The 13298-nt window shown below is 33.7% G+C and overlaps 1 protein-coding gene across 1 annotated transcript in view; it reads right to left on the reverse strand.

The window, feature by feature from the left end:
• Positions 1-4575: 4575 nt before the first annotated feature.
• Positions 4576-13298, reverse strand: part of PEX13 (peroxisomal biogenesis factor 13) — a 33211-nt gene continuing 24488 nt past the window's right edge. Inside the window, exons 3-4 of the mRNA XM_024752965.1 lie at positions 9894-10019; positions 4576-7546 (exon numbers count right to left, since the gene is read on the reverse strand). Coding sequence (XP_024608733.1) covers positions 7248-7546; positions 9894-10019 — 425 coding nt within the window. The 3' untranslated portion in view covers positions 4576-7247. The remainder of the gene's footprint in view (positions 7547-9893; positions 10020-13298) is intronic.

The following is a 13298-nucleotide window of genomic DNA, read 5'->3' on the forward strand; positions in this document are numbered from 1 at the left end:
GTTCACCGACAACAAGCCCTCCCTATCTGCTCAAAGTCTTCAATCAGCTGTTCAGACTCTTATTCTTAAATATAAGCAGGCAGCCAAAGTTCAGCAGAAACCCGAGGAAAATCTTTATTGTGATAGAGATAAAACATAAACACACACACACACGTACACACACACACACAGTAACATAGGGGAAAGAAAAGACTATGTAGGAAAATGGAAACTTCAAAACAAAGTAATTTAGGGACTTCCTTAGTGATCCAGTGGGTAAGACTCCAAGCTACCAATGCAGGGGGCCCGGGTTCGATCCCTGGTCCAGGAACTAGATCCCGCATGCATGCTGCAAATAAGAAGTCCACATGCCGCAACTAAAAGATCCTGCATGCTGCAACTAAGACCTGGCACAGCCGAAATAAACAAACAAATAAAAAACAAAGTAATTTACAATCATTAATGTCCTCGGATGGATCCTACAAGCCTCTAGAGAGGAAAACAAAAACAAAATAGGGCACATATAAAGGATCAAGAATCAAAACAGCTTCAGCCTTCGCAGTGGCCACAATGGAAGCTAGAGACAACAGAGAAATCCCTTCAGATTTTTAAAGAAAAACAACTGCAAACTTGGAATTCTATATCCATACTATTATTCAAATTGAGATTAGAATTAAAGACATTTTCAGACATTCAAGGACCCACACTTTACCTCCCATGCAGCCTTTCTCAGGAAGCTACTAGATGTGCTTTACCTCTCCAAGAGAGTAAACCAAGAAAGAGGCAAATGTAGGGTACAGAAATAAGAAAGATCATAGGACTCCTCAGGAAAATACAGAACCCAGGGTAATTGTGCACCAGGCAAAGAGAGCAGCCAGTTCAGATTCGTGCAGAATGACTTAAGAGACAACTGATGTTTTCTTATGGTATACCTTATTTTTAAGAAATCTGACAGTGCCTGGGTGACTCTGGCCTAGGTTATTTGCTGTACTTGGCTTGTGAGACCATGTGCTGATGGTCTAGCTCTTTCCTTCTGCTCCCTGGATCTTTTGAGAACACACAAGTGTTCTGCTTTGACCTACTCCTGAGTGCTGAAGGACAGCCATAGGGAACTTAAAAGCGGAAAAGCCTAAGCAGCCCACTCCTCCTGTGTCACAGGCAGTATCCAGCTCTAGGAGCTGGCACATATTTCAAAATACGTAAACTGTGGATAACTCTAGGCTTCCCAATATTTGCTCAGGGCCTTGCCCAATTACTTCCTCCAGAAAAGGCTCTTGTAAAATTTCAGAGACAACGAAGCCAGACTATGACCCAGTGCCTCTTTTCAGCTTATCTTCTGGGACACCTCATCAAACAGTGGCAATTCTGCCTTCTGAATAGTGTTACATTCCTGCATGATACCCCACTTTTATATTAATCATCTTCCATGCTCATTTATATGTATTTTTGATAAAACAAATTATTTCATTGAAAAAAATAACATCAAGTAGGAATGCAAGAATGGTTCAATACCAGAAGATCAATGTTATACTCTATATTACTATTACTAAAGGTCAAAAATCAAAAGACCATCTAAACAAAGGCACATTTAAATTATCAATAAAAGGGAACTTCTTTCGATAAAGACTAACTAGCATAAAACTCCAGCAAGCATCACATTTAATAAAGCAACTTTAGATTCTGAAGTAGAAATAAGATAAAAATGCCAGCTACCACAACTACCATCAAATACAGACTGGCAACCTGGCTGAAACAATAAAGAGGAAAGAAAGGTATAAGGACTGAAAACGAAGAAATAAAACTCATTATTTGCATTTGCATTTAGATAGACAACCAAAGAGAATCAATAACTTTAGAATTAAAAAGCATTCATCAAAGCTGGAAATACAAGATCAACATCAAGTTCAACATGATCAGAAATAACAGGATACCATTTTCAACGGCAACGAAAAGTATGAAGTACCTAGGAATTAGCCAAAAAAACAAACAAATAAAAAACCCATAAACACATGATGTCCAGAATAAATGAAGAAAAAAATTATGTTCACAAATGTGATGATTTGACCTTGTAAAAATGTTAATTCTAAATTAATCTGCAAATTCAATTCAATTCCAATAAAAATCTCAGCAGCTTGTTTTGGGGAACTTCATAAACTGATACTAAAATGTATACATAGATACTAAAATGTATACATACATAGAATAAAAATCCACAAACAGCTAAGGTAATTTTAACAAAGTAGGACAAATAGATTCACCTATTAAGACATATTACAAACTTATATTAAAAGTGTTGTACTGGGAAAGGAATTGACATTTACCAATAAACAGAACAGAGCGCCCCAGTTTCATGCTTATGGAAACTTGGTATGTAATGAAATGGGAAAATATGGATTTAATAGATGGTGTTAGAAAAACTTACAACTCTACTCTGCATACCCGGCAGACATTCACACTGACAAGATCCAAAAGGCACCAATGTCACTTAGCTTGCCAGAAAGGTATAGCACTGTAAACACAGCATATAGAGGAGAGCATCCACCTTAGGTAAGACTCACATGCCACAGGAACCACTATGGTGTAAAAATCCCTAAAGGTGGGTTCCACATCTCCCCAAGGAGGAACAAGCTTGGTTATCAGTTGTACCTTACTCAGAGAAATCTCAAAGCCTGTGCTTTTTACAATAAAAAAAATGTTGCTGGGTAAACAGCTGGCATTCCTTATTTATCTTAACCCACTGTTTCAAGGAAATAGTGCTAAGGAAAAAGTAAATCCAAGATAATTTTCCTCTAGAGAGAGAGTGAAGTGGTTTTCTTAATAACACTTTTCCCTTAATGATTAGCTGGAGAAAAAGTTGGACTCATACCTTATACTATATCCAAAAATAAACTCCAATTATATTAAATGTAAATGGTAAAACTATAACACTGATAGAACAAGACCTTAAAAATACAAACAACTGGGGGCAAAATTTAAAATTTCTATTCCATAAAGGACACCAAAGACAAGAATTAATAAATGAAAAGCCTAAGTTATTTCCAACATCTGAACCTGACAAGGAAACATTATTTAGACTATATAAAGAATTTATTGTACTATAATCAGCAAGAAAGAGAAAAGTCTAGTAGAAAAATGGGCAAATTATAAGTATAGGCAATCCATAGACTGGAAAACCAGAATGACTAAAAAGCATATGCTTAGACTTATTAGTAATCAGATAATGCAGATTAAACAAAATACAATTTCATACATTATCAGATTAACAACAATCAGAAAATATCAAGTACTGCTGAAGATGTAGAGAAAATGAAATCATCATGTCTTGCTGGTGTAAGTGCAAATTGGTACAACCATTTCCAAGAACAATCCAGCATTACTAACTGAAATTAAATATGCATATACTCAAAACCCCAGCCATTCTACTCTAGGCCATATATACCAAAGAAACTACAAGGCAGAGTCATAGGAAGAAATGTACAAGTTTGTAGAAGTGGGAACAGCTGGAAATAACCTAAGTATCTATGACTAGAGGAAAAGATAATCTATGGTATGTGAATAAAATAGAATAATATGCAGCAGTCAGAAGTATGCTATATACAGTAACATGAATAGTTCTTAAAAACCTAATATTTTATAAAAGTTAGAAGCAAAATGAAATTTATATCATAATATCATTGATATAAAATTTAAAAGTTATACAAAATAAATGTTATTATATATTTTTTCAAAGAAATATATCAAAAATTTGGAAGATGGCTTAGAAGGATAAACATTAAATATAGTAGAGAGTGGGGAGTATGGAATTGCAGCCAGGAGATGAAGAAAAACTATTAAGGTAAAATGAAGCAGAACAAAAGTGTAGGTTTTCTAGACCAATGATACTGCTGTCATTAATAAAGAGTATAATTCATGATTGAGTCAATGCTGAGCACATGAAATCCTTAAAAAAAAGAAACGATTTATATGAGGAGAGAAACACAGTTAAGTCAGACTAAAACATTTCTTCATTAAATGTGAAAAACTATCCATAGGGCATAATATAGTAAGTACCCCACAGGATTTGTGAGTTAGCTGTCTTTAAAAGAAACAGTTCATTCTCCCAAATAAGATAAGCTAAATAAAAACAACATACAATATGAAAGGACACTTAAAGGCAATGCTTAAAAAACAAAATTTCTTTGTGTTGAACAAATATTCCACTGCATTTTTCTAGGCTGTTCTGGTATTCAGCAAAATAATTTAAAATTACATTTTGGGCAAAGTTATAAGTACAAGTGAACTAATTTTAATTATGTGTGAATCTGAAATTTTACATTGATATAAATACCTTGTGACATTTTAACAGGATGTAAGAAGTTTAAATATACATGAAAAAATTACAAATAAGTAGTTGTCATAATCTCTTACTTTTGACTGTGCTTCATATTTTAAAAAAAGCACTCTCATGTGAGGCAGATGTAGTAGCTATCTCCAATGTTATCAATGTGGAAACTGAAAAATAATCTTACAGTAAGTAAGTAGTGGTGTCCAGACTAGAATCTAGGTCTCCTAAAACCTAGACTTGAGGCCTTATTTTTATTTAACTCACCTTCTAGATAATTTTTATATAAATGTAAATTTAATATTTTCTTTAAATCACAAGGAAATAGAGCAGACACATTGGTTTGCAGTAGTTAATATACACAATGATATGAAGACAAATACAGAGACTTTTACATTAATTGCAATCCTGAAAAGAGTTAAGTTTGTCTTCAAAAAATGTCAATCAAGTTTAATATATTTTTATTTGTCCAGTAAAAGCAACTTAACAATCTATTAAAAATAAAATTTTAACTGCATTTAATATCATTCTTTTTTCTATTAAAGAAAGCACAAGATAAAGGACAGCAGTATTCAAGTAAATATATAATTATGACACACTGATAGACTAAATCAAGTACCTAAATGAAATGTTAAAACATGAAAATTTATAGTCCTCCTACCTTTTCCTTTCTACACTGGTAAACTACAATCAGAAAAAATTTTTAAATGAAACCTGTTTTATTGTTGTAACTTGTGATTTATTATTTTATTTAATTGAAAGTGTTTTAGTTTCAGTTAGTAATTTCTGTAAAGTAGCAGTCCTTAAATAAGTTCCTAAAAATAACAATATTGGAGCCTTAAACATTACATTTAGTCATCTAAAAAAGGTTACAAAATGTCTCTGCTTGTTCTAGTCCTAAATTCCTTTTCTAGATTCTTAATAGAAAAGGAATTTTCAAACACAAATAGTTACCTGTCAGATAATATACATTGCAATTTAGCATTCTTAACCAAAAACAAACAAACAAAACAAAACCAAAAACACCCTAAGAAAAGTCAATTTTTTTCTTTTTTTGGTCATGCCATGCAGGCATGTGGGATCTTAGTTCCCCGACCACCAGGGATGGAAGCCACGCCCGCTGCATTGGAAGCTCAGAGTCTTAACCACTGGACCACCAGGGATGTCCCAAGTCAAATTATTTTTGTCATTCATTCTGTACTATACTCTTCTCCCTATACATCTTTAATAGCAATCACAAGTACTATCTTAAAGACCCACCTTTTCTAATCTAAACAGCGCCGACTCAACATCTCACCTCTACTTCACTTCTAGTATTCAATTTAGATGTCTCAATGCCAAATTTATTAATTTATGAAAAATTGTTTCAATAACAAAATTTCCATAAATTACTTTCTAACAAACAAAGCAGAACCTCTAATTGTAGAACACAAATGGAAAATAATATATAAGTAACTTAATCCCCTTAACTTGAAGGTTTGAAGAACCGGGTGTTAGAAAAATATGCCTAAGATAAACAGATTTTACTATCTTATTACTTTTTCTGCACGGGGTCAACATTTGTACTTTAAATGATATATTAGTTATTATATTGTCTCAAAAGAGAGATTCCCAAGAAGCCTTTAGTAAAATTCTATGTTGATTATACACATACTTGGTTCCTAATGTTTTAGTTTGAACTGTTCTAGAATTACTTACTTGTTGAACATAAAGTCTGTAAGAAGAAAGATAAAAATACTAAATCAAAATATCAAATAATTCTAAGTTTTCAACAATATATGTAAATGTATTCTTGTACCCTGTATTTCTGATAGTATTATTTTTGTAGTATGATCACAGCAAGTACATGAATTTTCCAGTTTTGTGGGGAAATATTCAGTGTTCTGAAATTTAACTAGATTTAAAATCATTATTAAACAAAAAACAAGTCGAATAGCACTATCATATTCTAAATGGCAATTCAGCATTGTATTTATAGTCTCAGTGGTAAAAACCACACCTAAAAGAAATGTGTACCCAATGTGACACACTCTCAATGTTTAAAGAACAGCCTGAATATGGAATTTTAAAAAGTTAATTATATTAGGTAGAAGCAGAGAATCTATGAAAAGATTTTAAATCATTGCTACTGGAACTGAGTTGGAAACTCAAAGGACTTGAGTCTTGGCTGCTGGAAAACAAAGTAAATCTTTCATATATGTATTCTGATTCACCCAGGATGAAAACTAATCATACTGTAAAGGGATATGATCCTCTGAAGAAATGGAAATAATCTGTAAGAAAGATAAATTATAGCCTCTTTATTAGCAGGGAAAACTAAATTAGGGCTATATGTCACCCTGGAACCATTTCCTTCACAATGCTTCTAGTGACTTTTCCAAGATAAATTTTTAAAAAATACAATAAAAGATAAAAGTATCAATTGTCAGTGGGTGAAAACATTACTACTGCCTAAAAAAACCCAATACTGGATGTAATACACATCCGAAAATTTTTATTATTCTGTTTAAAGTTGTAGAAAAATTAGCCTTTTTGCCTGTTCTGATATTTATATGTTGTCACTCAACTTCTGAGGATTCCAAGTCAATTAATCTAGAATTTTAAAATGCATTAGTGATCCCTACTGTAGCAAACTGTGTATTCTATAGTTCATGAATCATATTCTTTCAATAAACACAGGGTTTTAAATTAGATGATAATGATAGTCTCCATAATCTTAAAATCTAGGTAAAACAAATATCCTCATAGTCCAATAACAACTCGTAAAATGTAACCAGGTCACTAGACCAACATACTAGTGTACAACTTTAATAATTTCTAGCAACAAAACATCTGGAATAGCCATTAACAAATGTTTTCATTGGATTGAAGATGAATTTCTTTGTAAGAAGAAACTTTTTAAAAGTACTCTGAAGTATAGTTCAGCTGCAGGTAAACATGAAAGTTATCAAAGATCTTGTTTATCTCCATTTTTCCCAGTGGAATCAAGTGCAACTGGAACCTTATTAGTTTCAACAAAAACAGATTCAAAGGCAGCTTCCTGTTCATCCAAAGAATCAGCAGCTGTTGCTCCTTTAATTAGTGTTGTGTTGGTAAAAGACTGTTGCTGCTTGGAAATTTTACTGGATTCCACTGTTTTTCTACCTCTTCTTTTACCAAGAATTTTGACATAATTAGCAGGTATAAGTCCTGTTGTTTGACCATCAAGACTGGCCAGAAGCCAACCACGCACTCTGGGTTGCTGTTCTGATGGAAGAAAAGACAGCCTTGTAATTATCACATACTTTGAGGGTCCAACAGAATATTGATAATGAAATGTTAAGTAAAATCTCTGTTACACTTATATAATAAAATACATAAACAAATAGTGTACATGAATATTCAAAAAATCAAGATGAGTAGGTTTAAGTCTAGGATCCCTTCTTACAACTTACACTTTTAATTTTATATTTACTAAATATTTTTTCAGCCTTGAAGAACATGAAGTTTACATCAGTTGGTGCATTCATAGAGTAAAACGATTCAGTTCTATCAAAAGATGAAAATTAACATCAATGTCTTTCATATTTTAAATTGAAATTTAAGGAATGAATATCTCATTACTTCTCAATAGGATAAGTTAGGGGTAAGTATAGAAAATAAATATATACATTTACATAAGGCAGCTTTCTTTATATATTTTTAGCTGAAATATAAAATTCATTCTATATGATTGTGATGTATAATCCTGAAGGACAGTGAATGTTAATTTTAATCCAAGGTGGGCAAAAATTGAAGACCTCAGTTAACTATAGCCACATAAGAAAAAGTTAAAGGCAATACTCTAAGCTTAAAGTAGGAAAGATTATTTAAATATTCAGTTTTGTATTTTGATATTCTCCCACCTATTTTATCCATGTCTTTAAAAACCTGTTTAACTGTTAAGTTTTAGTTCAACACTATAATTTAGGCACAATATGACATTTTCATGTTTAATACTATTCTATAATAATAATTTTTAAAAAGTTAAATTAACCATGTCTGTGACTGATTTTGTTCTAAATGCCCACACATATTTTAATTGAGCAATGGAGGAAAGCAACAAAGCAAAGCCAAAGTGTTAAAAGGCACTATTAGTTGAAGAATAATCTGATATAAAATTTTTCTGGAATATTATAATTTAGTTGAAAGAAACCACATTTGATCTTTACTCTTTAATTAGATTTATTAAAACTAATTATCTGTATTTTCCTCTAACAATAAATCTTAAAAAGAAATAATTCTTTTGAAATCTAAAATAGTAAGTTACTATTTTCACTAGAAGAGAAACATGAGTATAATACCTAAAAGCCAGGATTTTTGAAAAGTTACATTTTATTTTATTATTTAAAAATTTTTATTGGAAGCCTAGGTTTTGTGTGTGAAGAGATGAGGCAGAGATTTAGCAAGTTTGATCCAAAATTTTCAATTATTTACACATTAAACTAATGATTTGAACATTGAAGGTATTTTTCCCTTATGTAAAGAGTGACTAACACCAATAAAAGGCTAAAGTTTCCATTAACAGATCACATGGAAATCAGCCAAAGTGGTTAAAAATACAGGTTCTGAAGTTAGATAAACCTAGGTTCATAGTCCAGCTCCAACACACAGGACAATTTACTCATTCTGAATCTCGCTTTCCTCATGTGTAAAGCAGGAACAGGATAATAACAGTACTCACTTTACAGCATTATTATAAGGTTTAAACGAAATATGTAAAGTACAGTGTCTAGTACATTTTTTTTCTTTTTTTTTGGCCGCCCCATGGCTTGCGGGATCTTAATTCCCCAACCAGGGATTGAACCTGGGCCCTTGGCAGTGAGAGCGTGGAGTCCTAACCACTGGGCCGCCAGGGAATTCCCCCTAGTACATAATAAGCAGTCTATAAATGACAGCTGTTATTATTGTTATTAGTATCTTTACCAACAAAATGTGACTTTTCGTGGCAAACCCGAATCCCAACAAATACACAAAAAATCTTTTTTTTGTAAATCCACAAAAATTCTGATCATTACTGGGGAAAGGTGGAGGAAAAGGCCATTTTGTCTGGAGCCGTTAAAAACTATTAGTGACCTCGTCTGAAAATTAACCTGAATGCCTATAAATTTCTTGCTGAGGTTCTTTAATACGTCATGACAGTAATTCCTAAATATTCATGTTGAAGTTTCTGAAGTAAACATTATTCAAGTAAAAAAGAAAGCAATACTAGTCCCAGCAATAAAAGACCAATAGGGATGCTTAGATGATGCTAGACAATTACTTTGGTTTATTAGATTTGTTACACTTAGCGCTAACCTCATGTTTTGGGGTGGTGATTAAAAGTGTTTTGAGTTCAGAAGAGATTATATAAACAAAATTTTTCCTTATCTCAGTGAAATATTATTGGAACAACACTGTTGGGACATTTTTCTCCCACTCCCCCAGATTTAGAAGGTCTACATTGACAAAAAGAAATCCTAGTAACTACTTCTGAGTTAACTAACGGTGACCAAGATCCTTTAATGCAGTTTTTAATATTACATTTACAAATTCTAAAAATGCAGATAATTCCAATTTATTCATGTTTTGTTACCTTTGAGAGCTAAGTTTAGCATATCACCAGCACGGAAAGAAATTTCTTCTTCGGATACAGCAACAAAATCATATTCTGCTCTAGCAACTACATGGTCATCCTCACCACTTGCCCAGTTGGTATTGTCTACAAACCAAATTAAGAATTAAGATTAGGTTAGTAAAACTTAAAAAAAAAAGATATTTCAGTGGCTATGTTTTGCAAACTGTATAAACTTATTTGCCAAGAGAAAAGTTCCCCTCAAAGTAAATTCCACAATTAACACTACGTAAAATCAACAATATGTTCATTACGATACCTATTATAAACTTTTTCCTATTAAGCTCCAAATTCTAGTTCCCTTACTTTAAGCCAGGGGTCAGCAATTTTCTTGTAGAGTAAAAAGATTTTTGATAGTAAATATTTTAGGCTTTGTAGGCCATGAGGCAAAATTGAACATGTTGTGTAGTTTCTTATATAAAGAGAGAAAAAAATTTTCCATAAATTTTATGAAAAATTCAAAATATAACAATTGAATTCTTTTTTTGTAATATAGGTCTACTATAAAGAACGGAATCTTTTGGGGATAGGATAATATTTCACTTAATTTGGGGTTCAAAGGTAGTGTTTTCTATCATCAGTATCAATTGCAAATATTCATCTGTTAATGCTAATTTGTAATGAGATTTGAGGTATTTCATTTTGAAAATGTTTTTTCACATAGATATGTATTGCCAAATTCTGATATCAATACATTGAACATGTGGTTTTAATTGAGCATATTCATCCTAAGAAGATGAATAGAGTAGAATTCTGTTAAATTCCTTCAATATTAACCTTTTAACATGTCCTTACATTAGATACTAATCACTTCCAAATGAAGACTAAATGGAAACTCCTCAACGGCAGTTAAATGGATTTTGAAATATGGACATTTCCTTCGCACTTGCATGGAGGTCCAAAAACACTTCTGAATTGTAGTTTGAGCTTGAAAAGTCTATCTGCTGCAAATTTATGTGGGAAGGGAAATCTTGTTTCTTTAACTTTTGACAACCTGGGTGGGGGGTGTATAAAGCAGTGTGACATTATTTGTGATTCAAACAATATTAGTTGTTGTCAAAATAACTTCACTCCAATGTAAGTTTCAAAATATAATTGCTATTCTGCCTTACAGTTTTAGGTTGAATTCATTAAGAAGATTACCAAATCTGCAGCAAAAGCTGATTTCCAAAGCCATTAAACGTTTTCTAAGAGTGGCTGATGGCGGTTCTTGTTTTTCAGAAAAATATCAGTCTTGGCCTTGATCCCTCAAAAAGAGTAATAAAACTTAACCACTGACTGCTTAGCCATCTAACTGCTGTGTGGTAGGGCAAGTCAGGATCTTCAGCTTCTACTTCTGACAAAAATTCACGGAACTTACAATAGTTATGTCCACAAGGGTGACTGAAATTCACCGTTGACATTACTAGTTCAGTAACACATGACAAATTCAAATATTTTCTGCAATGTACCTGCTGATGAAGAATACAATGAATAACTATAGGCTTTAAAAACCTTATATTTTCAAAACTGTAAATTTTGCCCAACTAAGCCTTTTTCTGTTCCACACAAATTTTTACCACCATCAGTCACAACATATCTTTGCAGATTAGTTTTTTCCAAATTCTTTGAAGATATTCTTGTCTGTAGTTGTTCCATGCAGACTATTCACAGAGGCTACATCTTCAGCCACTTCAAATTCAACACTGACTCTTCCAATAAACCACTGAGCAGTAACCATATCTACTGGGTCATCATGAGCCAAGTAAATCCATTTGAACTCATCTGCCTTGTTTTAAAATGACTATTAAAATGATGTTTCAAATACTCTTTAAGAAACTGTTCTCCCTGAAAGGTTAACAGTCTTAAACAAGTTTACTTTCTCTGACACATTTCCTTGGCTGTTGCAATAACCACTGGTAAACAGATTTCCTTGCTAATCTGACAAATGAGCCTCTCAGAAACTTATTTTGGTTGCAGGCTTATTTTTTCTTCTTTTGCTTATTTATTTGTTTATGGCTGCGTTGAGTCTTCGTTGCTGCGTGCCTGCTTTCTCTAGTTGTGGCAAGCAGGGGCTACTCTTTGTTGCAGTGCACAGGCTTCTCATTGCGGTGGCTGCTCTTGTGGAGCACAGGCTCTGGGCGCGCGGGCTTCAGTAGTTGTGGCACACGAGCTCAGTCGTTGTGGCTCGTGGGCTCTAGAGCACAGGCTCAGTAGTTGGGGCACACGGGCTTAGTTGCTCTGTGGCACGTGGGATCTTCGCGGACCAGGGCTTGAACCCATGTACCCTGCATTGGCAGGCGGATTCTTAACCACTGTGCCACCAGGGAAGCCCCTTCTTTTGCTCCCTCCCCTGACCCCTTTTGGGTGAGGAAATTCTGCTATGATGAGCTATTCCATTTTAAATTTTCTAATTTTTCTGACTGTTGACTTCCTGTGAGTTGGGAATATTGTGATGAGTGCTCAGTCTGCTAATGTTGATGTACTGGGTTGGCCAAAGAGCTTATTTTTCTGTAAGATGGCTCCAGTAGTGCTTAGTTGTCTTTAACTTCATTTGAAACAATTTTGTTAGACTGTTTTGTGACAGCTGTTATATTAGCAAAAAAAAAAAAATCAAAATTGGTGAATTTTTGTGTAGCCATTTTAATATTGAAGATGGAAGGAAAAAAGCAACGTTTTTGGCATATTATGCTTTATTATTTCAAGAAAGGTAAAAACACAACTGAAGTGCAAAAAAAGATTTGTGCAGTGTATGGAGAAGGTGCTGTGACTGATCGAATGTGTGTCAAAAGTGGTTTGCAAAGTTTCGTGCTGGCGATTTCTCACTGGATGATGCTCCACGGTCGGGTAGACCAGTTCAAGTTGATACCCATCAAATTGAGACATTAAGTGAGAACAATCAATGTTACACCACGCGGGAGAGAGCTGACATACTCAAAATACCCAAATCAAACGTTGAAAATCATTTGCACCAGCTTGGTTATGTTAATCGCTTTGATGTTTGGGTTCCACATAAGTTAAGAGAAAAAAACCTTCTTGACCATATTTCCACATGTGATTCTCTACTTAAACGTAACGAAAGTGTTCCGTTTTTAAAACAAATTATGATGGGCAATGAAAAGTGGATACTGTACAATAATGTGGAACGGAAGAGATCGTGGGGCATGTGAAATAAACCACCACCAACCACACCAAAGGCCAGTCTTCATCCAAAGAAGGTGATGTTGGGACCTCTCTGGTGGCGTGGTGGTTAAGACTCCACACTCCCAATGCAGGGGGCCTGGATTTGATCTCTGGTCAGGGAACTAGATCCCACATGCATGCCACAACTAAGAGTTCACATGCCACAACTAAGGACCCCATGTGCTGCAACCAAGGGGTGGGTGA

The sequence above is a fragment of the Neophocaena asiaeorientalis genome, unplaced genomic scaffold, assembly GCF_003031525.2.
Source record: "Neophocaena asiaeorientalis asiaeorientalis breed wild unplaced genomic scaffold, Neophocaena_asiaeorientalis_V1.1 scaffold100, whole genome shotgun sequence".
In the NCBI taxonomy this organism is placed as follows: Eukaryota; Metazoa; Chordata; class Mammalia; order Artiodactyla; family Phocoenidae; genus Neophocaena; species Neophocaena asiaeorientalis.